At 38.8% G+C, this 21,929-nt stretch overlaps 13 protein-coding genes across 13 annotated transcripts; 4 read left to right on the top strand and 9 right to left on the bottom strand.

The window, feature by feature from the left end:
* Positions 1-417: 417 nt before the first annotated feature.
* TIF35 (translation initiation factor eIF3 subunit g) lies at positions 418-1,242 on the bottom strand (the record flags this gene model as incomplete). The annotated part of the gene is made up of 1 exon (XM_043194181.1): positions 418-1,242. The coding sequence occupies one exon, from the start codon at positions 1,240-1,242 to the stop codon at positions 418-420; it is 825 nt and encodes a 274-aa protein (XP_043046966.1).
* Positions 1,243-1,406: 164 nt separating this feature from the next.
* BNA7 (arylformamidase) lies at positions 1,407-2,189 on the bottom strand (the record flags this gene model as incomplete). The annotated part of the gene is made up of 1 exon (XM_043194180.1): positions 1,407-2,189. The coding sequence occupies one exon, from the start codon at positions 2,187-2,189 to the stop codon at positions 1,407-1,409; it is 783 nt and encodes a 260-aa protein (XP_043046965.1).
* A 478-nt stretch (positions 2,190-2,667) lies between these two features.
* NPL3 (mRNA-binding protein) lies at positions 2,668-3,670 on the bottom strand (the record flags this gene model as incomplete). The annotated part of the gene is made up of 2 exons (XM_043194179.1): positions 2,668-3,533; positions 3,610-3,670. The coding sequence occupies 2 exons, from the start codon at positions 3,668-3,670 to the stop codon at positions 2,668-2,670; spliced, it is 927 nt and encodes a 308-aa protein (XP_043046964.1).
* Positions 3,671-4,228: 558 nt separating this feature from the next.
* Positions 4,229-4,849, top strand: KQ657_003455 (uncharacterized protein; the record flags this gene model as incomplete). The annotated part of the gene is made up of 1 exon (XM_043194178.1): positions 4,229-4,849. One exon carries the CDS (start codon positions 4,229-4,231, stop codon positions 4,847-4,849), a length of 621 nt encoding a protein of 206 aa, XP_043046963.1.
* A 305-nt stretch (positions 4,850-5,154) lies between these two features.
* Positions 5,155-6,003, top strand: KQ657_003454 (uncharacterized protein; the record flags this gene model as incomplete). Its single annotated transcript, XM_043194177.1, has 1 exon — positions 5,155-6,003. One exon carries the CDS (start codon positions 5,155-5,157, stop codon positions 6,001-6,003), a length of 849 nt encoding a protein of 282 aa, XP_043046962.1.
* Positions 6,004-6,064: 61 nt separating this feature from the next.
* Positions 6,065-7,930, bottom strand: KQ657_003453 (putative asparagine synthase; the record flags this gene model as incomplete). The annotated part of the gene is made up of 1 exon (XM_043194176.1): positions 6,065-7,930. One exon carries the CDS (start codon positions 7,928-7,930, stop codon positions 6,065-6,067), a length of 1,866 nt encoding a protein of 621 aa, XP_043046961.1.
* A 974-nt stretch (positions 7,931-8,904) lies between these two features.
* Positions 8,905-9,402, bottom strand: TIM22 (translocation channel protein; the record flags this gene model as incomplete). The annotated part of the gene is made up of 1 exon (XM_043194175.1): positions 8,905-9,402. One exon carries the CDS (start codon positions 9,400-9,402, stop codon positions 8,905-8,907), a length of 498 nt encoding a protein of 165 aa, XP_043046960.1.
* Positions 9,403-10,516: 1,114 nt separating this feature from the next.
* UCF1 (Ucf1p) lies at positions 10,517-11,101 on the top strand (the record flags this gene model as incomplete). The annotated part of the gene is made up of 1 exon (XM_043194174.1): positions 10,517-11,101. The coding sequence occupies one exon, from the start codon at positions 10,517-10,519 to the stop codon at positions 11,099-11,101; it is 585 nt and encodes a 194-aa protein (XP_043046959.1).
* A 59-nt stretch (positions 11,102-11,160) lies between these two features.
* Positions 11,161-12,123, bottom strand: EAF3 (Eaf3p; the record flags this gene model as incomplete). The annotated part of the gene is made up of 1 exon (XM_043194173.1): positions 11,161-12,123. One exon carries the CDS (start codon positions 12,121-12,123, stop codon positions 11,161-11,163), a length of 963 nt encoding a protein of 320 aa, XP_043046958.1.
* A 1,078-nt stretch (positions 12,124-13,201) lies between these two features.
* On the top strand, positions 13,202-14,519 carry CKI1 (casein kinase; the record flags this gene model as incomplete). Its single annotated transcript, XM_043194172.1, has 2 exons — positions 13,202-14,378; positions 14,473-14,519. The coding sequence occupies 2 exons, from the start codon at positions 13,202-13,204 to the stop codon at positions 14,517-14,519; spliced, it is 1,224 nt and encodes a 407-aa protein (XP_043046957.1).
* A 203-nt stretch (positions 14,520-14,722) lies between these two features.
* On the bottom strand, positions 14,723-15,124 carry KQ657_003448 (uncharacterized protein; the record flags this gene model as incomplete). The annotated part of the gene is made up of 1 exon (XM_043194171.1): positions 14,723-15,124. One exon carries the CDS (start codon positions 15,122-15,124, stop codon positions 14,723-14,725), a length of 402 nt encoding a protein of 133 aa, XP_043046956.1.
* A 380-nt stretch (positions 15,125-15,504) lies between these two features.
* RSP5 (NEDD4 family E3 ubiquitin-protein ligase) lies at positions 15,505-17,883 on the bottom strand (the record flags this gene model as incomplete). The annotated part of the gene is made up of 1 exon (XM_043194170.1): positions 15,505-17,883. The coding sequence occupies one exon, from the start codon at positions 17,881-17,883 to the stop codon at positions 15,505-15,507; it is 2,379 nt and encodes a 792-aa protein (XP_043046955.1).
* A 617-nt stretch (positions 17,884-18,500) lies between these two features.
* On the bottom strand, positions 18,501-20,504 carry DSE1 (Dse1p; the record flags this gene model as incomplete). Its single annotated transcript, XM_043194169.1, has 1 exon — positions 18,501-20,504. One exon carries the CDS (start codon positions 20,502-20,504, stop codon positions 18,501-18,503), a length of 2,004 nt encoding a protein of 667 aa, XP_043046954.1.
* Between the last annotated feature and the right edge of the window lie 1,425 nt (positions 20,505-21,929).

Genomic DNA, 21,929 nt, shown 5'->3' with positions numbered 1-21,929 from the left:
ACGTACAGTAGTAGTCTAAAGGTAAACTTATACCAGCGGTAGTATCAGTTTATATGATGCAGCCGACAGTCTGTGGCGATGTCAATAGTGATGGTGGAGAAAAGAGCAACTATAGTGAGGGAGATTTTCTCAACTTTTAACCGATCGGTCTTAATAGTACGGTTGAGACTGACGATTACGCATACAACGGATTAATGCAACAAATGATGATTGCGTGTGTATGGATTTATATGTTATGCATGTACTATGCACTGATTATGTACTGATAATTTTGTTCTATGCTGATAAATGTGTTTGATAAGTATAGTTCTATGCTGGGTTCAAAAAGTGTGATCTACACTGTGTTAGGTGCGGATATGTTCTGTATGTTCTATACAGTTATTTATTATATCTAAAATACAGTTATTGATGCAAAGTTCAAGTCTTCTTCTTTTTGGACCATTCCAAACGTAAAATCAAGGAATAATAACCCTTACCATTCAATTCTTCCAAAGCTCTTTCGGCTAAAGATTCTGTTGCGAATGTAACGTAAGCAATACCTCTAGATTCACCGGTTTCCTTATTTCTAACCACAGTAACACGAGCTAATGGAGCATACTTAGCAAACAATTCACTTCTTAACATAGTTTCATCAACAATAGAATTCAATTGTGTAACCTTCAAAGTACAAGCATCATCTCTACTCATATCCTTTGGTGGTAAATTACCATTAGCATCTCGTCTCATATGTCTTGGAACATATTTACCTGGACCATTAGCTCCATCATCTTCTGGTATACCACTAGCTCCTTGGGCTTCAGCAGGTGTAGCAGGTCCCAATGTATCTTTATAAGGACATTTAGAAGTGAAATGAGCACCCCCACATGATCTACATTTGATTCTTTGATCAGAAACAATATTGGCAGCTTCTTGAGCTCTTAATGCTTCTTCTTCCTTCTCTTGTTCCTTCCAAGCTGTTCCTAATTTCAATTCAATCTTTTCTCCCAATTGTGTGGTTCTGGTATCAGGTCCTGGAGGAGTATTTCTTTCCTTACCATACTTGATCCATTTTCTCCGTTGTGCTACTAAGGGATGTACCTTTTCTGTTACTTTAACTTCCTTAATGATTTGAGTTATCTTTTCCAATTTGCCTTCATTATTTCTATACGAAACCACAGTCTTGGTTCCATCAGCGTTGGAGGTCACAACTGTGCCTGGAACATCATCTGCAGCATCGGCCCACGAGCTTATTCCCGATGACATGGTTATGTTATTCTGTTTATATTTGACGATAGAAGCGTTTGTAAGGGTTTTTATTCATTTGTATTAGATATACTCTTGAAAATTTTTCACATTGGGCGCGCTACCGCAAAATCACGTGACATAAAAAATATACATTTAGCAAATATTGCTGTCTATTGCCTCCCTTATGTATCTACTGAATCAAGTATAAGTTGGGAAACTCTATCGTCTTTATACATTTGTTCATGTAACCCCCAATGACCACTAATAACCGACACCCTTACACCAAACTTTTTCAAATAATGATCAACTAATAATTCATGCTGTCTAGGAGAAAGTAATTCATCATCAAGAGAATAAACAATGTATAACCTGGATTCAAAGTCTCTAGAATACCCCACGACATTAAACTTGTCATTAGATAATTGTAAGGCTCTTTTGTACTGTTGTTCACTTTCAAATGCCTCATCAATGAACTCTTGATATGGTGCACCGTATTCTTCAACAAGTTTAACCAAGTCAAAGATCCCATCAAGAAGGAAAATCTTACTGAGCTTTATATCAAGCTTTTCAGTGTCGACAACGATATCCTCTTCAGCCAATAACGTTTTGTAGTTAAGTAACTGAAGACAGAGAGTCGCACCCACTGAATGGCCCACTAAGGTAGTAGTTAACACCCCATAATGAGAATTCAACCATTTCAACGCCTCTATAACATCAACAAGATGATATGGATGTTTGATCTCAGGGGATAACCGGTAGCTGATGCTAAAGAGATTGAACTGTCGTGTATTGGAGTGGATGTACTTGATCATCAGTTCGAAATCATCAACGGTGTTGCGCCGGTCTCTCCATGCTCCCCCGTGAATGAACACTATGTTTCTGTGATGGTTGTCGCTGTCATAGTGGAAAGTCTTGACGTACTGAAGAGGGTCATCTCCATAGGACTCAATTGTAGTAGTCACCATGGTAGAAAAGGAAGGAGATAAGATGCAGATAAGATAAGTTCAGATAAGGTAAGTGAGAGCGAGATTTTTCTTTGATGTATACTGCCGAAGTAGAGTGAGATTTTTCAGTCTGATTCACACTTGCACTGACATTTACGGTATTAAACTAACTACAAAAAGCTTGATCATGGTAATATACTCTATTAATTAAACCTTTAACGTTAATGAACCCCAATTATTATTACACCCATTACTAATACACGATGAAATGGAAAAAAAAAAACACCCTTACACCAAACAGTCATTACAATTATCAATTGTCCCCCATTGGCACTCTTGATATCTTCTTTCAATAGTCTTAATCAACAAATAAGTAAACACACATAAACACTTAACATACAAATTTCAACATCCTCTTCTTAATAATAAAAATAAAAAAAACAGTAATTATATATCAACTTTTCTTTCTTCTTTTGCTTCCAATTGTATATCCACTTGATTAGTATCTAGTAGGAGATCTATCTCTAGTGTAAGATTCTCTGTCATAGTTTCCTTCATCTCTTCCACGGTAAGAATCTCTGTAGCCTCCACGACCACCACGGCCACCACGGTATCCACCATCATCTCTATAGCCACCACGGCCACCTCTGAAACCACCACGACCACCACGGTATCCACCATCATCTCTGTAGCCACCACGGCCGCCTCTGAAACCACCACGACCACCACGGAATCCACCATCATCTCTGTAACCACCACGGCCACCTCTGAAACCCCCTCTGAAACCACCGTCTCTGTAGCCACCACGACCACCTCTGAAACCACCTCTTCTTGGTGGAGGAGGAATGAAAGGAGTAGTATCATGAATAGCTTCCAATACATTACCTTGGAACTCTGAATCATTAATAAGTGGTAAAGCAGTGGTTAATTCGTCTTCACTAGAAAATTCAAGATTACCAACAACTTCATTAGTATCATAATTACGGAAAACCTTAGCAAATGAAGGAGTAAGCAGAGTTCTTTCTCTAACAAAGTCCTTAAAATCTTGCCAAGCAGTTCCATCAGGTAAGTTAGTAACCTTAATACGGAATTGACCTCTGGTGTCAGTAACTTCTGGTGGTGGAGGAGGTGGGTTAGAACCATCATCACTACCAGCAGAAGCATTGTTACCAGCGTCTTCTGAAGCAACAGGGCTCAATCTTACATTAATTTGTTCACCTTCTAAATCGTAACCAGAAAGTGTTTCACTGGCTCTCTTAGCATCATCACTTGATTCAAATGTGATATAAGCAACATCACCGTAAATCAGGATCTCGGTGATTGGACCACTTTGAACAAACAATTGTTCTAAAGTGTCTTTATCAACTATAATTTTGTTTGTTAGTATAACTGAAATATAACTCAGGGACTACTGTACTGTATTCATATCGGCTGTACATACCTTTTTCGCTTATGGGTTCAACCACAATTCTGGTGACGTTATCTTCGACAGAATCACTCATTTATATTTATACGATGCTAATCTTAGAAGAAGGTCTAGTTGTTAATATAATTTTAATTTTTGTTAGTTGTTTTCCGATGGAGGGAAGAATTAATACTTCGCGGTACACACACGACTTTTAGTATAAAAATGCACCCTCGGACCCTCGAATAACCCTCGTAAATAAACAAACTTATAAAAGTACCGTTACCCGACTTCCATTTTGACCCCGCACCATTGCATTCTTCGTTATAACCACAACCCTTTCATTGGATTTGCAGCCAAAGACCTCCCTTCGTTTCCAAAAGGAACCATAAGAAACATTTTTTAATGGCGAATTTTTGTTCATTTTGGTGCTTAATTTGGTGGTGTACATTTTTTTGCATCGGAGTTCTTCCAGTCTCTCTCCTCTCTCTCTGCAGGCCCGTTGCCGTATAGCCGAAGATAAGATCCAGGGATATATATTCGTTTGTAAGTGTGTATATATATGGGTGACGGGAAAGCATCTTCAGATAGCATCAAACACTCCCAAGAGTCGTATATTCCTGACCTATCTATAATACCTGATATCTGTGCCATTATGACTGCTGACTCCACGTTTCAACCTAACTTCGAATCAAGCCGTGTGTTTCGTCATTACTCTACAAAGTACAAGACAAGATCTTATACTACAGATGAGTTTGTCAAAGAGAAGGTGGGATGTCCACTCACTTCAGAAACACTTGCTGGTTCAAGTACTATTGGGTATAGGTCTCTGACTATGTACTTTATAGATCCTTATCATTTCGAGTATCATCCCATTATAGAAGAGGATTACATTAATGATAACTATTCCATTACTTTTTTCCGTTTGGGTGATGGACTTCTGGGACATGATGGTATTGTTCATGGAGGTTTATCTGCAACTTTATTAGATGAGTTGACTTGCAGATTAGCATTTCAGAATTATAAGCTGAAGAAAGCAGTCACCGCTAATTTGAACATTAATTATCGTCAACCAGTGATTACCAATACCTTTGTATTGGTGAAATGCCGTTTACTGCGTAAGGAAGGTCGTAAGTGTTGGGTTCAGGGCACTGTTTATCGGATTAATTTGGATGAAGATCCCGAATTCGTGGAATCAAAGGAGAATATTTTAATAGAGGCAGAAGTACTTGTTATTGAGCCCAAATGGGTACACCAGTTACAAAACCAGGTTTAGTTATTATTACAAATTATTATTTATTATTTATTACTTATTACTTATTTATTATTTATTATCATATATCACTGCGTACATATGAACAATTATATCTCGCTTACGCTTACTACTGTATGCAATAGAGTACATTATACTTCTTTCAAAGCGCCCACATTAATATGTACACCTGCGTCACACCATCTTTCCATGCTTACGGGTGCAGTGAAAACATGGATATTCATGGCTGCGAAAAAGTGGGGGAGGCATACCAATCACAAATGAGATTCAATAACTCACTACTCTCTTGGCTAATTATTCAGCATACTATGAGGCAACGGTTCAACATAGGATCTATAAGAGATAAGGTTCTTACTATCAAAAAGAAACACTCCGAGGTTCCCGGTGGCGGACCTGAGTCGCCTCAGAAATTAACCTTGGCCAATTCCTTTTTGCTAAACCCTAGCGCCCTGTTTCTTGAGCTGGAAAGTTCACCCAAAACAGAAATTACTCCTGAAGCAGTACCTACATCGACCACCTCTATCACCATCCAATCAATTCCGGATTATTGTCTGGCTAAACTGGGGACTAAGGTGCCTAAAAATGGCCAAAACCAAATCGAAGTCACCAAAGATGACACTACTAAATGCACGAGAGCTGTTTCTGTTGTTACTGGAACTGGGTTTGAAGGGTGCCCCCCATGTGCCATTAATGAGATGAAATCTCTTTTCGAACTTTACTTGATAGCAATTGAAGCATTTCAACCTTGTGGAAGGACAGAGACAACCGCCAGGGAACCCACTGAAAGATCACCCATTAAAATCGGGGAAGCCGTCGTAAAAACACTTAGAGCCAGGGAAACAGACACAACACCTATTCAAGTTAGCGAAGCCACCTTAGTGAGTAATATCCCCGTTACTGCTTTTAGTGAGGATCCATCAATCGAAAGCGGCTCAATTGTGAAAGAGAACTTTAATGGAATCATTATAAACTGCAACACAGATCTTCCAAAGAGCACTCCTTCTTGTTTAAGTGAATACGACTCCTATACCAGTTGTTGCAACTTTCAGGGTAAAATTGAACAACAGTTCTTGACTGTTTATAACCATCCTAAACAAGAAAGACAACGTGTAAGATACAGAGGAATGACTAAAAACAAGACAGGTGAGTTTCTATAACCAGGCAACGGTTTCAAATGGTAAGAAGTAATGAATTATTCAATTGTATGACTGATTTAATCTATAAAGTATCAGTTCCTTTTGTCTTTGATTGGCCCACTTCTAACTTTGCACTCTTAGCACCAAATTGAATGGCCCGTTTCAACTCCCCTTTTACCCATTCCAACCCCAATCTTCCGGCCAATTGTCTAAGTATATGCTTTCTTTCCAACACCAAAACTCGTTTACCTTCAAGACACTTTTTGGTTACCACTGTTTTGAAAGAATAGGTGATCTTTTGCCGGGGATTAACAGCCATGGCTACAGATATAAAGTCCGGATCAAGATACGGATATCTAACTTCTTTCCCCCAACATGCTATGACTCTGTCATCACGGCCCAAATTACGTTTGTGAATAACATCAACATCATGTACCAATGAAGCATGTAATGCCTTGTACATTTCAGTAACGTTATTATCTTCGGAATCTTCCGCTATATCCAGAAAGAGTGCTTCATGACGAGAATAACCAGCAAATAGTTCATCAGCTCCCAAGCCACTGAAGAGCACCTTAGCAGTGCTCTTGTAATTCTCTACGCAGTGTTCTTCAGTTCCAACTAAAGTTGTCTTGACACTGGGGTACCGACTATTACTTGCAAAGTAGAAGGCTATGGCAATACTTAGATCCATTTCAGTATTATTAGGCGCCATTAAACGGGTGACTCGTTCTTTGTGCGTTAGCCATTCGGCATAAGTAACGTTAATCTCAACTAGATTAAAGACAACAGAGTCTTCTGCAAAGATTTTGCTTAAATTGGCCCAAGACTTCCGAGCTAATAACCTATCTGGTGAAGAAGATGCTGTTTGGTTTATTCTGGGATTATCAAAACCAACAGTGAGCAAATCTATTTGGTGATTGGTGCACCGTAACTCGTTTCCTAATAAATATGCAAGCACCGTACAATCCAACCCTCCAGAAAAGAGCACTGCAAGCGTAGAAGGCGTGGCCACCTGTGGGTGGATAGTGGACGTTCTAATTGAAACAGCTTTTTTAAGAGTCTCTTCTATAATGTCTAACGAGACATCCATATCTAGTGGACTGTTGTAGTTATCATATGGCTGACTGTCAATAACACCATTAGCATAAATATAAATCCGATTCTGACACTCTGTCCAACTACTATCGTGGGCCACTGAGCCAATCAAAAGACTATCTTGCTCTTGCCTATAAAGAAGAGACCGTTTCCCGATCTGGTCTCTTCCAAAGTATACAATATCTTCTGTAATGTCTATTATGTTTATAGCAAATTCTCCCTTTAAACGGTTTAAAAGATCAATTACACCTTGCTGTCGGGCTTCAGAAGGGATCACAGCTAACATGGACGCTATAAAGCTGGTATCGCATGACTCCAAGCATTCTTCATTGTACAACTCTCCATTGAACTGTAGAATGAACCCATTAGTAGTCAGCATTGGTTGTGAAGTGAACGGTTGTCTAAGCGAAAGAATGGACGAGAATAATGCATATTTCCCATGCACTTGACGACTTACATAATCTGGACCTCTAGCTGCTATGCTCGACTCTAGACTTTTGAATTGTTTTATTGGACCAGCTAGTGGTGCCTGTGCAGCAGGTTGGGGTGTTGATGATGGTGATGATGATGATAATGACTCTGAACCTTCAAGAGTTAGCTTTGCTATTTCTTTCTCCAACATCTCTCTCTCTACTCTATGCTTCCCCTTGACGTCGTTCCGTACGGTTTTCAATCTCTGTGTGGCCGTCCGAATGCGTTCCAAGTTATCCAACTTGGTTCTCATCGCTTCCGTCAATACGACCGACTCATCGCCGGCAATCCATTGGTTGTACACTTCTGTCAGGCCCGTGACTACACAGGGTGTTAAACCAGATACACCTCCTTCCAATACAAGACATAGAATACCACACATTAGACACTATGGGCTATACTACAACCAATCCGTGAATGTACTACACTTGTGCTCATCGGTACCACGATTTTTACAACCGGTTTCGGCCCGACACGCATATACGCACGGCTACCATCAAACTATCAACAAATGTAAACACACTACTGCTTCTTTAGTACTAACGTCACCATCATCACCATATAACATCACCACCAAACTCCTACTACTGTGTCTGAACCCTGCCCTTTGTACAGAAAGCAGCCCGTGGATATCAAACTGCTGTTGTCTCAATCCTAACCGTGAGGGTACTGTGTTACAAGGCTCAATCACTTTCGTTAACTTTTGCATCTAAACTTATGTCTCGCAGATCTTTGGAGTTGGGAGAACCCCTACCCCTCTCTTATAGGCCCAAGAAAGAACCCACAAACATAAATGTCAAGCTTGAGACGAACGAGTCCGAAGAACCACGCCAACCAATTCGATTAGGAGGATTACGTAGACGATATGGTGAACCACAACCACAAGACCCACATACGGTACAACCACATACGGTGCAGCCACCACTTATAATACCCGAAGAAGAACCATATTTGGGTTTAGAAAGCGATTTAAAGAGCAGCATTGTTCAAGCAGAAGTAGACAGACAATTAGCAGCAGTAAGTATGGTAGAGGAGAATTTGAGGTTTGTAAGGGAATTGGTTGAATTGGGACATCCAGTATCTGTTGAACGACTAATGGAGATTCTGGAAATACTTACAAAGGTCTTAGACACCCTGACACCACCATCCAAATCATATAGGAAGTGGATAGAAGAAGGGAAACGGTATGGTTCAGTATTTCTAAAGTATGCCATTTATTTGTCATTGATGATAATAGCATATTTTATGATACTGGCACTATACCTGGAATACATCTACCGAATGGATTAGACACAGATATTTACAGATAATGATAATACTAATAATAATAATATACAGACAGAGAAACGGCATGAATTACAAGTCATAGTCGTTCTCTGGAGGAGGAGCAGCGTCCAGGTTCAAATAGGTATCAATGGCAGCAGAGAAAGCAGCAAACCCAGCACAACCAAAAGCTGCAGCTTGAGGTCCAGCTTTAAATGATAAGCCCGCACCTGTTATACAACCAGCAGATACACCATTCCAAATATCATGTTTGGCTCTCATACTTTCAATCAGACATTCGACACCGGAATAGACCATACCAATATAACCAAAATTCTTTGCACTCAGCCAAGCTCTTCTACCCATGTCGGAGAATTGGAGCTTCATTTGTTGTTTAAAGGGTAAATCTGATATATGAGAAGCTCCAGTGGATCCAATAGGAACATCATAAGCCATAGACGCCATAAATAAACCAAAGAACCCACCAAGTCCAAACCCTGAAACACCAGCAATCACTGTTTTCCCAGGACATGATTGCATCAAGTTGATCATTTGTTTGGCGCCTTCTTCCGCTTGCTCCTCCTGGGACATTTGAGAGAGGTGTTTCTTTTCCCCTTGGGGGTCGTAGACGCCGAACATTGCTTACAGGCCAGCCTATATTTGACTATGTAATAATAATAATATTAAACACTCAGTTATAGTTTGAATGATTTTTTCAAGATCTTCAGATGATTGCCGAATGCTTACGTCAGCAATATCCCAACATTGCATTACATAATAAGTACACTTACTCACTTTTTATATTCTTCCATTTATCTGATGAAGAAGAGATCATAGTGAAAACTTTCAGCTACTTAAAGAAGACATAGTCCTTTTCCACACAGAGGGCTTCAAACCATGAAGAAACAAAAATGTGGGAATGTTCAGATAGCAATGTATATTGAATGGGTGTGTGAACGAACAGAACTCAGCACACAATTCTCAATATAATAGTGGGGTACTGCGTTAACGGACACTACGAATGAAATTCGACTATAAACGTAATAAGTCACCAATGTTTACATTATAGGTAAATAAGAAGCCCATTACGAACCATAGTAATGGGTTAATTGCGGAGATATTCCGTGATAGTGGTGTGGTGTGAACTGAATGTGCCCTATGGTATGGGTTCGGAAAAAGTCGCAACTATTTTTCCGATCGTGTCCGAATTGATGACTATGCCGTGATGAATGAACTGCTAAGAGCTCAATTAAGTCTAATTGACTGAGTATAGTAGTAATAGTACTGTAGTTACATTACAATAGTGAAATCAGTAGCTACATTAGTTGCTACAATGTACAACAATACTATAAGGTTGACTGTTGAGATTATTGTCTCGTTAACTGATAGCATTTCCCCAGTGCTTCTATCAGTACTGGTTGAAGCATAAAATTATATGGTACACGACCACTGATGTCCTACAGTATGAAGGAAAATACTGTCACCCCATGTTTGATCACCCTTTGAGATATTTACTCCTTGAAGGGGATTGCTTGGGTGTGTGTAATGGCTGAGGGGAGTGGGTTGATGTGGAGAAGCTGGGAATATAAATAGAGCTTGTAACCTAATTGGCAATGAAAGTACAAGAAGGAGAATCATCAATACAACAGCTACTGATACAACTCCTATACTAAAACTACTAATACAGTTATAACTACAACTAATAATGACAAAGAAAGATAAGAAACAACAACAACAAATCGACTTGGATAAGTGTGAAACTTTAGAGCATTTGCAACCAGCCCCTAAGGCCAGATCCAAGTCAATTACCGAGGTTGATAACCAAAAGTTCATTGCACCACCACCACAACGTGAATTTGATGATGTCAAGTCGTTTGAAGCATACATCAGAGATGAAACTTGGGATAATGAGTTTGACTATTGTCATGCCAGATTGAGATACTATCCACCATTTGTATTAAAGGAATGTCACGATGATCTTGATAAGATAAAACCAACTATGAATAGTAACAACAGCAAGTTCAAGCGTCATTTACATCAGCACATTGAGAAACACTTGATGCACGACATGGAGAAGGCCAGTGGGTTCAAGATGGATTTCCATAAAATGGGTGTAGAGGAACTCCCAACTGGAACCACTTGGAAATATGCAGATGAAGGTTTGCACGGCTTCAGTAAGGAAGAAGAGGATGAGTATGATAGACATTGGAAGATTGAGTTGAAGGTGACTTGTAATAATGAGAATGCGATGGTTGATGTTGATTATATTGCCATTCCAACGTTTGTATAGAGACATACTATATATAATGATTTATGATTATGACTATGACTATGACTGCTGACTAAGTATTACGCCCTAGCTAGTGAATCGTAATTAGGATGAGTATTGACATACTCATTGATATAACTTCCCAAATTATCCTTAATATACATCAACAATTGTTCCAATTCACTTATAAATACCCCGAGACTAACACTATCCATAGTTGTCTCACTTAATAGACTTGGCAAGTTTGAAATTAACCGTAACAAATGTTCCACCCCATAAATCTCACTGAAATGGTTGATGCTTTGTCTGTCTTGCTTCAATAGATCCAACAACTGTAGCCTCTCGTATTTATAGAGCAATAGCAACAGTAATGCCTTGTTGAAATATGTTTCTAGACCTTGTAGCATTTCCTTGATGACATCAACTTTAAGGTGATCGTGCTCATATTGTTCTGACTTGAACTGAAGGTACTCTTTGAGGATCGTGTGCACTGGTTTGGTCGCAGGTATTGATATGAGTTGTCTGTTTTTAGTGATGAATTCCCAATCATCAACCAATAAGTATTTAAGATCATTGGGGAACTTTATAGTGATCTCGTAGATGTTTGCTGATTTCCGTTTCTTATACTTTCGTACACCAGTACCATTTCCAGCAGCGCTGGAGCTAGCTCCAGCTCCAGCGCCAGAATTAGAGCCTGCCCCAGCACTACTAGAGCCAGCACCACCTTCATAGTGTTGATCCTCTTGTTTTCGTTTACGAGGTTTAAGGGTCATTTCTAGTTCCTTCTTCAATTGTTCATTCTCCTTATTGATCTCCAAGAGTCTGCTTTGGTCTACCCATTCATCCCATTTGTTCTTCCAGCCTTGATAATGTATGAAATATGAATCTGTAGCCAAGTCTTTAAGCTTCGCATCGTCTTTAACAGGTTCGGAGTTCCCATCAGCCACTTCTATGGTTTCTGAGTCTTTGGCATGGAATTTCATGATCTTGGCCTGGTAAATAAGTGGGCCATGATAAGCGTAAACCAACGAGCCAACCTTCATGGTGATTCTTATCGAAGTAATGGAGTAACTAAGTGTCGAATACAAAGTGATGGAGATTATTTTTCAGATGCAATTATGTGAGCACGATATAGGAATCAGCAGTATACAACAGTATGATGCTATAAACGATATAACTTTACAGTAGTATGGCATTATGGTGCGTTGTACTACACCAGGATGATAGTATGGCGTGTTGTACTACACCAGGATGATAGTATGGCGTGTCGTACTACCACAGTATGTAGTATGACTTTACGAGAAGCATAGCATTAGAATGGTTTAGCAGGTAAGCAATCCTAACGGATAAAGTGCACCACAATAGTAGAGATAATACAAGTATAGACAAGTTTTTTAATTTCTAGACTCGGTAGGATCTGTATATGAACACCATTAATGTTTTTACAGTATACGAGTGTCATATAGGGTACAGTGTAATTTTAATGGTAATACTGTTAGAACGACAGTAAAGCAACTTTACTACAGTGCTGTTGTATCGTACTCTACCCCTGAACTACAGTATACCAGCCCTGCCCTGCCCCGTACTACTACATTACTACTATATTACTGAACTGTAACAGCGTCCTGATATTACTACAGTGTTACTGTTCGACTCTCCTATTCCGTTTCTCCACTATTCTCTCCAACCCACACTACTTTCCAGCCCACTTACAACGACATGCCATTCCATCCACCACAACTCCCCTTCACGTAGCCTTCCTACTACCCTAGCCAATTCCAAGGACACCTTACTCCTTGGCATAGCGTCTACATGGCCTGGCCCCATACAACTTTCTACTTTAAAGGTGCCCATTAACTCCGTCCTCTCAAGCCTAGTTTCGTTCAATGCGGACGACCCTACACAAAATTTTCGCAGACTCAAACAACAATCAATCCATTATCACCAGGTGAGGTTCGTTCTCTTCCTGGAACTATTAGAGAGTAGACTGTGGCTAGCTGTAGCTAAGTGACGACGACTGTGAACAAGCGTGACGACTGTGACAAAGAGTGACGGAGTTTTACTGACTGTGAAGACCGAGTTTGACCGACCGTACCTGACTAGTTTTGAAAGGTAGGTGCCATGGCAAACTCAAATATCATAGGGGTTCATTACCGTGTGGGTAAAAAAATAGGAGAGGGATCGTTTGGAATCATTTTTGAAGGGGTTAATCTACTTAATAATCAACAGGTTGCTATTAAGTTTGAACCCAGGAAATGTGAAGCTCCTCAGCTTCGGGATGAGTATCGTTCTTATCGGATATTAACGGGCATTGATGGGATTCCGAAAGCTTATTTCTTTGGTCAAGAAGGTGTTCATAATATACTTATAATAGATTTGTTGGGTCCTTCATTAGAAGATTTATTTGATTGGTGTGGTCGGAAGTTTCTGGTTAAAACAGTTATTCAAGTGGCTAAACAAATGATATCAAGAGTGCAATCTATTCATGAAGCTAATTTAATATATCGAGATATTAAACCAGACAATTTCCTTATAGGTAAACCAGGTACTTCAAATGCTAACAAGATTTATATTGTTGATTTTGGTATGGCAAAACAATATAGAGATCCTAAAACAAAAGTTCATATACCTTTCAGAGAGAAAAAGGCTCTAAGTGGTACAGCAAGATATATGTCCATTAATACTCATGTTGGGAGAGAACAACTGAGAAGAGATGATTTAGAAAGTTTGGGTCATGTATTTATGTATTTCCTTAGAGGTTCATTACCATGGCAAGGACTTAAAGCTGCACTGAATAAACAAAAGTATGAAAAAATTGGCATGAAAAAACAACATACTCCAATTAATGAATTATGTTATGGGTTTCCTATTCAATTTGCTCAATATTTAAAATATGCTCGGAGCTTAAGATTTGACGAAGATCCAGATTATCCTTATCTTTTAGGCCTTATGGATAAGGCAATGATATCAATTGATAGAAAGGAGGATGATCACTATGACTGGATGGACTTGAACAATGGTAAAGGCTGGGATGCAGCCTTAAATAAGAAGGCAAATTTACATGGATATGGAAACCCTCATCCTCCTCAACATCATAAATCAACGAACAACAACAACAACAACAACAATATTATTAATAATAGCACCGGTAATCAAAGAAGTATTCAACAACAACCCGGCTCTCGCAAATCTCAACCTAATAATCTGGTCCAAGGACGATACCAAAGTTTACCTCAATCACTGAACTATTCACAGACAACTCCACTCTTACAGAATAATCATGATGCCAGATATTATAGTAATGGAATGCATCCCGTACGAGATGATGGAGATTTACATTCTGATTCCTCTAATTTCCAAAACAGTCACAAACGTTTTTGTTGTTGTTTCAGTCGATATTTCTGTTAGTTTAAACGTTGATTCGTTGATTTTCTCATAATTATTCATTTCTTCTTACATAATATATATAGCCTCATTTCCATATACATCTACATTTACCGCTATAGCCACCGTCCATAGACATCCGCACTTACAAGTAGCTTATCTTTTCATTTCTAATTGAGTCATGTATTCATAGTCAATATATATCGTTAGTCATAAAAATCACTCCTAAAAATCGTCACGTGATTATTGATCTCGTGATCATGGTGGGGTGGAGTAAAACACAATCATTGGATCACTGGCTTGATTTAAGGGGGCATCTGACCCCATAGAACTAACACTAGATTTCCGTTCATTCAAAGATGTCGTGATTGAACCTCTTCTATCCATTAACCCGTCACCTTCTTCGGAGCTAACAGACCCTCTTCTCATCTCTGTCATATCCTTATTCTCAGTAATATCTTTGAGCATTCTATTCTTCATCTCTTCACTCATCTCCTTTTTCTGCTGAGGTAGCCAATAATGGTTGTTCAGAGCCAGACTGTGGTAATGGTAGTAACTACCAGTATTGACCTGGTTACTCATTTGGTAATGAGACAGCAGATGACCCCCATTCAACTTGGTTCCAATCTTAGCAAAGAAGTTATCAAAGAGATCCGGCATAGTCGTGTATGATTCAAGTTTTGGCAAATGCAATTAATTATACTTGTCGTTCACTAGTAAAGGTATACGTAATATAATCTTACACGGGTCAAAGTGTTCTTATTTATATACTCTTGAAGGGCTTCTTCCCCGTTCATGTTCCCCCTTTACGTCTCCCCTCCCAAACCTGCTGACTAAAACATGCCCACATCAAGCAATGCTCTGAACCAAAGAAGGTCATCTATGGTTCCCCGCGGTCGTGTGGTGCAATGAGCTTATCTCTACTACAAAGTGCAATAACCATTTGAATGAATATAAACTGTATATAGATATAGAAACAAAACTACCAAGTACACAGTAGAGCAAAGTATTACTGTACGTCTTTTCTTCTTCTTTCTTTTCTATTCTTGACCGAAACCAACAGTTTCTTCCACAGCCATAGTTAATTTCTGTTTCAAACTTTCATAACTAGTATAAGGTGGTAAATCCACTCTATTGAAACAAGTATGAGATTTAGGTAATTGTTCCGGTTCTCCAGCTTTTTCAATAGTAAATCTTCTTGGTCCATCAGATCCTTGTAAATCTTTAAATCCATTAACAGGGATTCTTGAAGTACCAGTGGTAAATTGTAATAATCTTGCTTTTTGTTCCAGATCCCATTCTCTAAGACATTGCCAAAACCATTGAATAACTTGATCACTTTCAGAATATCCTCTATAATCAGTATGTTTTTTCCAATCATCAACATCAATTGTCGCTAACCCACCAATTAATAATTCCAATTCACGAGCATCAAAAACTTTAACCAAGGCTTCAGGAATTAATTCATTGAAACCATCAATAAATGCATTAAATTGTTCCTCCACCCGTTTATGAATCTTCCATTCAGTAATTAACTCAACATATTCAAGCTTATTCTGTTCAGTCACTTCAATATCTTTTCCACCAGGTTTCAATTCAATCTCAACAATTTCTCCAAATTTATCATCTTCAACAGTGAATGTAGTCCCCATAAAGGCTTCAGAAATATCATTATCTAACATCCATTTTAATGATCTGTAAAATTCAGCATCAACACCTTCCATATCTTGAAGAACAACCTTCTTTCTAACCATCATCTTATATAATGCTCCAACAAAGAAAGCATCCAAAAATCTCCGATGGAAAACACATAATCCAACAACACGACCAATAAACTTGAAATAATTCAAATGTTCAGGATTAATACCCGAATTAGGATTAATTTGTAAGGTATAAATATCAAGGGTAGAATATTCAAATAAGCAATAAAATGGATTAAACATATCATGTGAAAGTAAAAAGAAAAACTCTCTTGAAACTCCACCATAATCCAAACCTTCTTCACCTTCAAATTTAATCATCAATCTCTTTTTCAAATCTTCAGGTGATTGTCTCATGATTTCTTGATATGAATCTTCGAAAATATGATCTCTTCTAACCTTTATATGGCATTGACCAGGTAAAATTCTCAATGCAGGTTGTGATCTAAAGTAAACCAACTTTCTTCTAAAGTCTCTCTTATATTGAGGAACATTTTGATCCAATGATGAAGGTAATCTTGGATCATCCCAAGTTGTGGTTTTAGTATTATGATCAACAAAATAAACTCTTGCAGTGTTTGTCAATCTCATTTCCCAACCACTTGGTAAAGGTCCCAATTGTGACACTGGTTGTTGTTGAATAGTGGTGTTGGGTCCATAAGTACGAATATATTGTTGTCTTCTAGGATCAACCCAAGTGGTTGTTCTAGTATTATGATCAACAAAATAAGGTCTATCTTCATTAGTAAACCTCTGTTCCCAGCCAGATGGCAACTCACCTAACCCACTAGTTGTGGCACCAGATGCAGCCATGGACACTGCGGCAGCAGGAGAAACAGGTTGATTGGGACCAAGTGCATTAACAGTCACACTACCACTAGTAACGGATGTAGAACTTCCTTGAGCACCAAGAGTAGGAGACAGTGGAGTATCTCCGGGTAAGGTTCTTTCACGATGTTGTCTTCTTTCAGCTTCAGTGGTCAGTTCACGTTGCTGGTCTCTTTGCAGTTCTGTTTGATCCAAGGTAGGTCTTTGCCAAGTTGTTGTTCTTGAATTATGATCAACAAAATAAGTTCTTCCAAAGTTATCTGTTCTTCTTTCCCAACCTGTTGGCAATCTACCATATTGATCTTCAAACGAAGAATATTGTCTTTGGGAATTACCGGAAGAGGAAGCACCACCTGTAGAAGAAGAATTAATACCAGGAGGAGGAGCAGAAGAACCCCCAACAACACCAGTAGATGAAGATGAAAGTCTGGCAGTAGCCGCAGCAGAATTGGAAGATCCATTGCCAAACGATGAAGTGCCATTCCTGGTTGAAGCTGATGACGAATGAGATATGACAATAATAATTTTACCCGTGACAGCCAAGTTTTCGTTTGATTTCTTAAGATCTCTGGTGATAGTTTCTTCGGAGCTTGGTAAACTTAAATCAATAACATCTCCAACTCTAACGTTAACCACTCCAAGGAAACCTTGATCCTTTTTTTTGAATTTTTTTTGATCAAACACTTGAATGATCAATATTGAATCTTCAGAAGCCGTGACATCAAATTTTTCATTCCAATAAGGGTTCAAAGTCTTCTTAGCAGTTTTAGTTGTTTTTGTTTGAGCTCCATCGATGGTTATAACTGCGAATGGGTCTGGTTGCCGAAAGACATCTCTTTTATAGAGAGACTCTGCAGCCACAACCTTCACATTGATTGTACTTCTTGTCATGGTCGTAGCAATCAATTATGTGTAATATAGTGTAGTATAGTATTGTATAGGGTAATGTAGTACAGTATACCTAATACTTCCCTTCTATTCCCTTCCGTATACTGATAGATCAACGATATAGAACTATATCGGGTTCAACCACGTGTGAGTAAAGCTCACAATACTATTGGTATCTATAAACACACAACTCAAAGTATATGAGTCTCTACTAATTAGTCAGGGAGTGTTAATGGACTGTTGATTGGAAGGTGGTGGTGGATTGTCGTGTACAATTTTCATCGCAAGTCAAACGGATATAAAGATGAGCTTCGCACGACCAAAGACAGAGGCTGAATACTTCCTGATTATGTAATGTTGACCTTTGGTCACATGATGTAGAAGTTAACATATAGTTAACATATAACTGTGTACTAGGCATATACTATGCTTATAACAAGCCTTACTTACGTATCGTAAGCATGTAATATAACACTGAGCCTTTACTAATAAAGTATACAGAATACAAGCCTTGCTAATTAAGTACATTGAAGCGAGTAAGAAGTATTGTTCTGGGATATGGTAAGCGTACTGCACTATTATTAATCATATATGTCGTTATCTGTATTATGGGTATGCCTTTATGCCATGATGGCTGGAGCACCGAAATCAAAATCATCTGTATCAAGTTCAAAATCAAGCTCAAGTCTGAACTTACTGTAATCCAATGTTGAAGATTGTAGCAGATTGGATTTATGGTGCAATTGAACCTCAGATGAATATAATGTGTCCAATGTATCAATAGATCCGTTATTGTCGTTGGCTCCCTCTGTTGCCACAGAGATTGGTGATGCAATTGAGTCTAAAGTGTTATCAGATACAAGCGACCCCGGTGACATGAACTGGGTGGTATCCTTATCAGCATCGTCATCGTCATCGTCATCACTGTATGTACTAGAACTGGTCAGTGGTTGACGTTGGAGAAGAACAACTTTGGGATCAAGCAGTTCATAACAACTACTTGTAGTAGAAACCAAAGTATCGTTAGACATGTTCTTATGTCCTAAACCAAACGTTAAGGACTCGTCGACATCAATAATGTCAGCCATGTCAACGCTGTCGGTATTCTTGATTGGTTGCAATGGTTTGCATTCAAGTAGTTCAATATCAATTTCACAGCCAGTATGATCCCCACCAACCAACGTATTACTACTACCACCGGTGCCAACTTCACTCAACTTCATCAACTTCAACTCCTCTTTGGTGTAGTATAAGGCCAGCTCAAGGTCATACACATCTTCTAGACGTTTGTGAACTCCCAAATATGAACTACCATCAATGGATAATACTGAGGCTCCATCTTTGCGTTGACTAATAGATGTCATCCCCACCACATTAGTATTGGAAGCAGGTAACACCGTTCCACATTGGGTCTGGTTCAAGACTTTGTCAACAGTATTTGTTTTGGGATCAAAATGAACACTTTCAAGTCCTTGTTTTACCCCACAGTTCTTTAGACTACCATTGGATCCATTGAGATCCCAAAAGATGATATTCCCATCTTTTCCACCAGTGAACAAATCGCCGTTGTTCCATTCCATACTGGTGACTCTCCCTGTGTGACCACTAAAGTTGCCAACGCTTTCTCCTTGTTTCCGAATATCCCAAATCCTCACCACTCCATCTCTGTGTGCTCCTGCAAACACATTGGCATCGTGAGGTTTCCATCTCATCATGTTACATTGGAAGTTGTGTTGTTCCTTGACAGAGAGGTCCCTTTTGGGTACAGAGAACTTGTGGTCTCGCAAGTCCAATAGAGAAACTCCGAACTTACCACAGATTCCTATTTGATGTGGTGCATTATTACTCATGGGTTCTAGATTCATTAAACCAGGTATTGGAGTTATCAGCATTGGAGAGGGCTTCAATTGGGTGTGAGCTCCATGAATATCCCAATGGAACAAATTGGTATCATAAATGGTGAGCAATTCTCTATTCCCATTATTAAGGCACATTCTCTTGATACTTGTATGGGAATAATAATCATTGTTTGTTGGTTTATTAACGGTCTTCATGTGTTTCCTGTGATTGAACCGTTTACATATCTCTGCACTTTCGTCTGAATCTGATTCGGGAATAGACACCAAATGTGCGTACCCTTTATCGTTACCGGTGATTAATAAGTTATCTGTTTGAGGTACCCATTGCAACGAATGGATATTGGCTAACGATATAGTACTTTGATGGGTGAGATATGTGTCTACTATGTCCAAGTCATAGATGAAAAGGTTATTCTCGCTACCTCCACTAGCAATGGCTATCCTTACGTCTTCTGAATCTTGTTCTTCAGCTTGCCTTTTGATGGCCATGGATGTCAAATACATGGTGTTATCTGGAACTTTCCAGTAATTGGATGTGACATTGACTCTGTCCAAAGCACATGATTTGTTCACCAACTGAAGATCTGAGTCATTGAAGTCTTTAAGTAGCCAAGAATTGCTTGACTTCTGTGACCCTTTGAGACTTAGTTGTGATATTTGTGAATCGAGACTTTCATTACTCATTATTGGTGACAATTGAGGATGATACCGACGTCTCATTGCATTCTGTCTGAAAAGCAAACTAGGTTGATAATAGTCTGTCATTCTAATGAGTGAATGCTTTGATGATGGTATTGATATTGCTGTAAGTGTAGTTAATGGGTTAGTTCCATTAAAAGCCATAATAGGGTTCCATCAGTTACATACTTTTCCTCCGCTATATATATATGCTGGACTCATTCCTCCTCGTGCCACATTGGGTAGAGGTATCCAGCACCGACTACCAGCACCACCTCCACCTCTAATCATAGACTCTTTTCTAATATGGCCCTTTATCTGGGGTTCTTTGTCAAGATGAGCTGGGCCTGTTCCCAATTAGGAAGTCGGCTTGCAAATGGCTGGCTTTCTCGGCTCAAAAAAAAATGCGGCCGGCATTTGCGCACTTCCTCTTTGGACCCATAGAAATCCCAATACAGAATCCAGAAGTTCAGCCCTTTCTCGGGAACGTGCTTAACATGTAACGTCATACATGGTTGAATACGGAGATTAGTCTCGGGCATTCAGTTGACGTTTGAATGGATGTTATCTCGTAAGACTATCGTTTATTTGTACTGCGATGAATAATTCTTCAAAGGACGTTCGCTCCTGACATCATAACCCATTTACTAGTATCAATTGTGATATAAGGATGAGTGTAGGATCAGGATTTCAGCGAAGCTCATCAGACACTAATAACTATGATTAACAAACAGTCACAAGATTAAAAAAACTCATACTGCAATCGAAAATATGTGCAAACGATTACGATGTAGCATGTAAACCGTTTCATAGTCTACATTTGCATTGACTGCAATGCAAAAAGGAAACAGCAAGATTAAACAGTGCGAGTCGAGGATGTATACTATACTTAAACTAGTATACTTACTCATTACATACCCATATGAACTTCAACCCATTCGATCATATATGTTAAGCTAACTATAATAGCATCTGTACGGTTGCTTATATTGTGGTGCCACTGTGTGCGTACATAGTCCTTAAAGGATGAAGATGAAGAAATAGAAAAACTGTCTGAAAATCATGAAACTGATTTGGAGTATACAAACCTGTTGATGAAGTAGAATGTGCATGGAATTTGTGATCTCAGAACAGAAAACCCTCTTTCTGATACGTTGCTAGATTAGAATATGGTGATGTATATTAGGTTTAAAAGCTTTGAGCAATGCTAGAAATTATACACCGAAGTTTGTACAGTTCAGAGATTGATGACAATAATAATACTTAATGTGAGGTTGATGGAGATATCAATAAATGTAATGCATACTATCTCGGATTTAACTTTAAAGACTGAGTTGAAAAATATAATCTGGTTCTAAGGGGGAGGCACATATGCTGGAGTAGCAAGCATTGAACGTAAATCATAATAAATGCATAAAGTGTTGTGCAAACTAAATATGTTGAAAGAAGAGTGAATATTTTCCTACTACTGCTAAGGATGATAGATGATAACTCAGCTTTAAAGATGAAGTT

The sequence above is a fragment of the Scheffersomyces spartinae genome (genome assembly GCF_019049425.1).
Source record: "Scheffersomyces spartinae strain ARV_011 chromosome Unknown scaffold_30, whole genome shotgun sequence".
Taxonomy (NCBI): domain Eukaryota; kingdom Fungi; phylum Ascomycota; class Pichiomycetes; order Serinales; family Debaryomycetaceae; genus Lizanozyma; species Lizanozyma spartinae.
The sequence above is the reverse complement of the archived record's forward strand: the minus strand, read 5'-3'. Positions and strand labels throughout refer to the sequence as shown.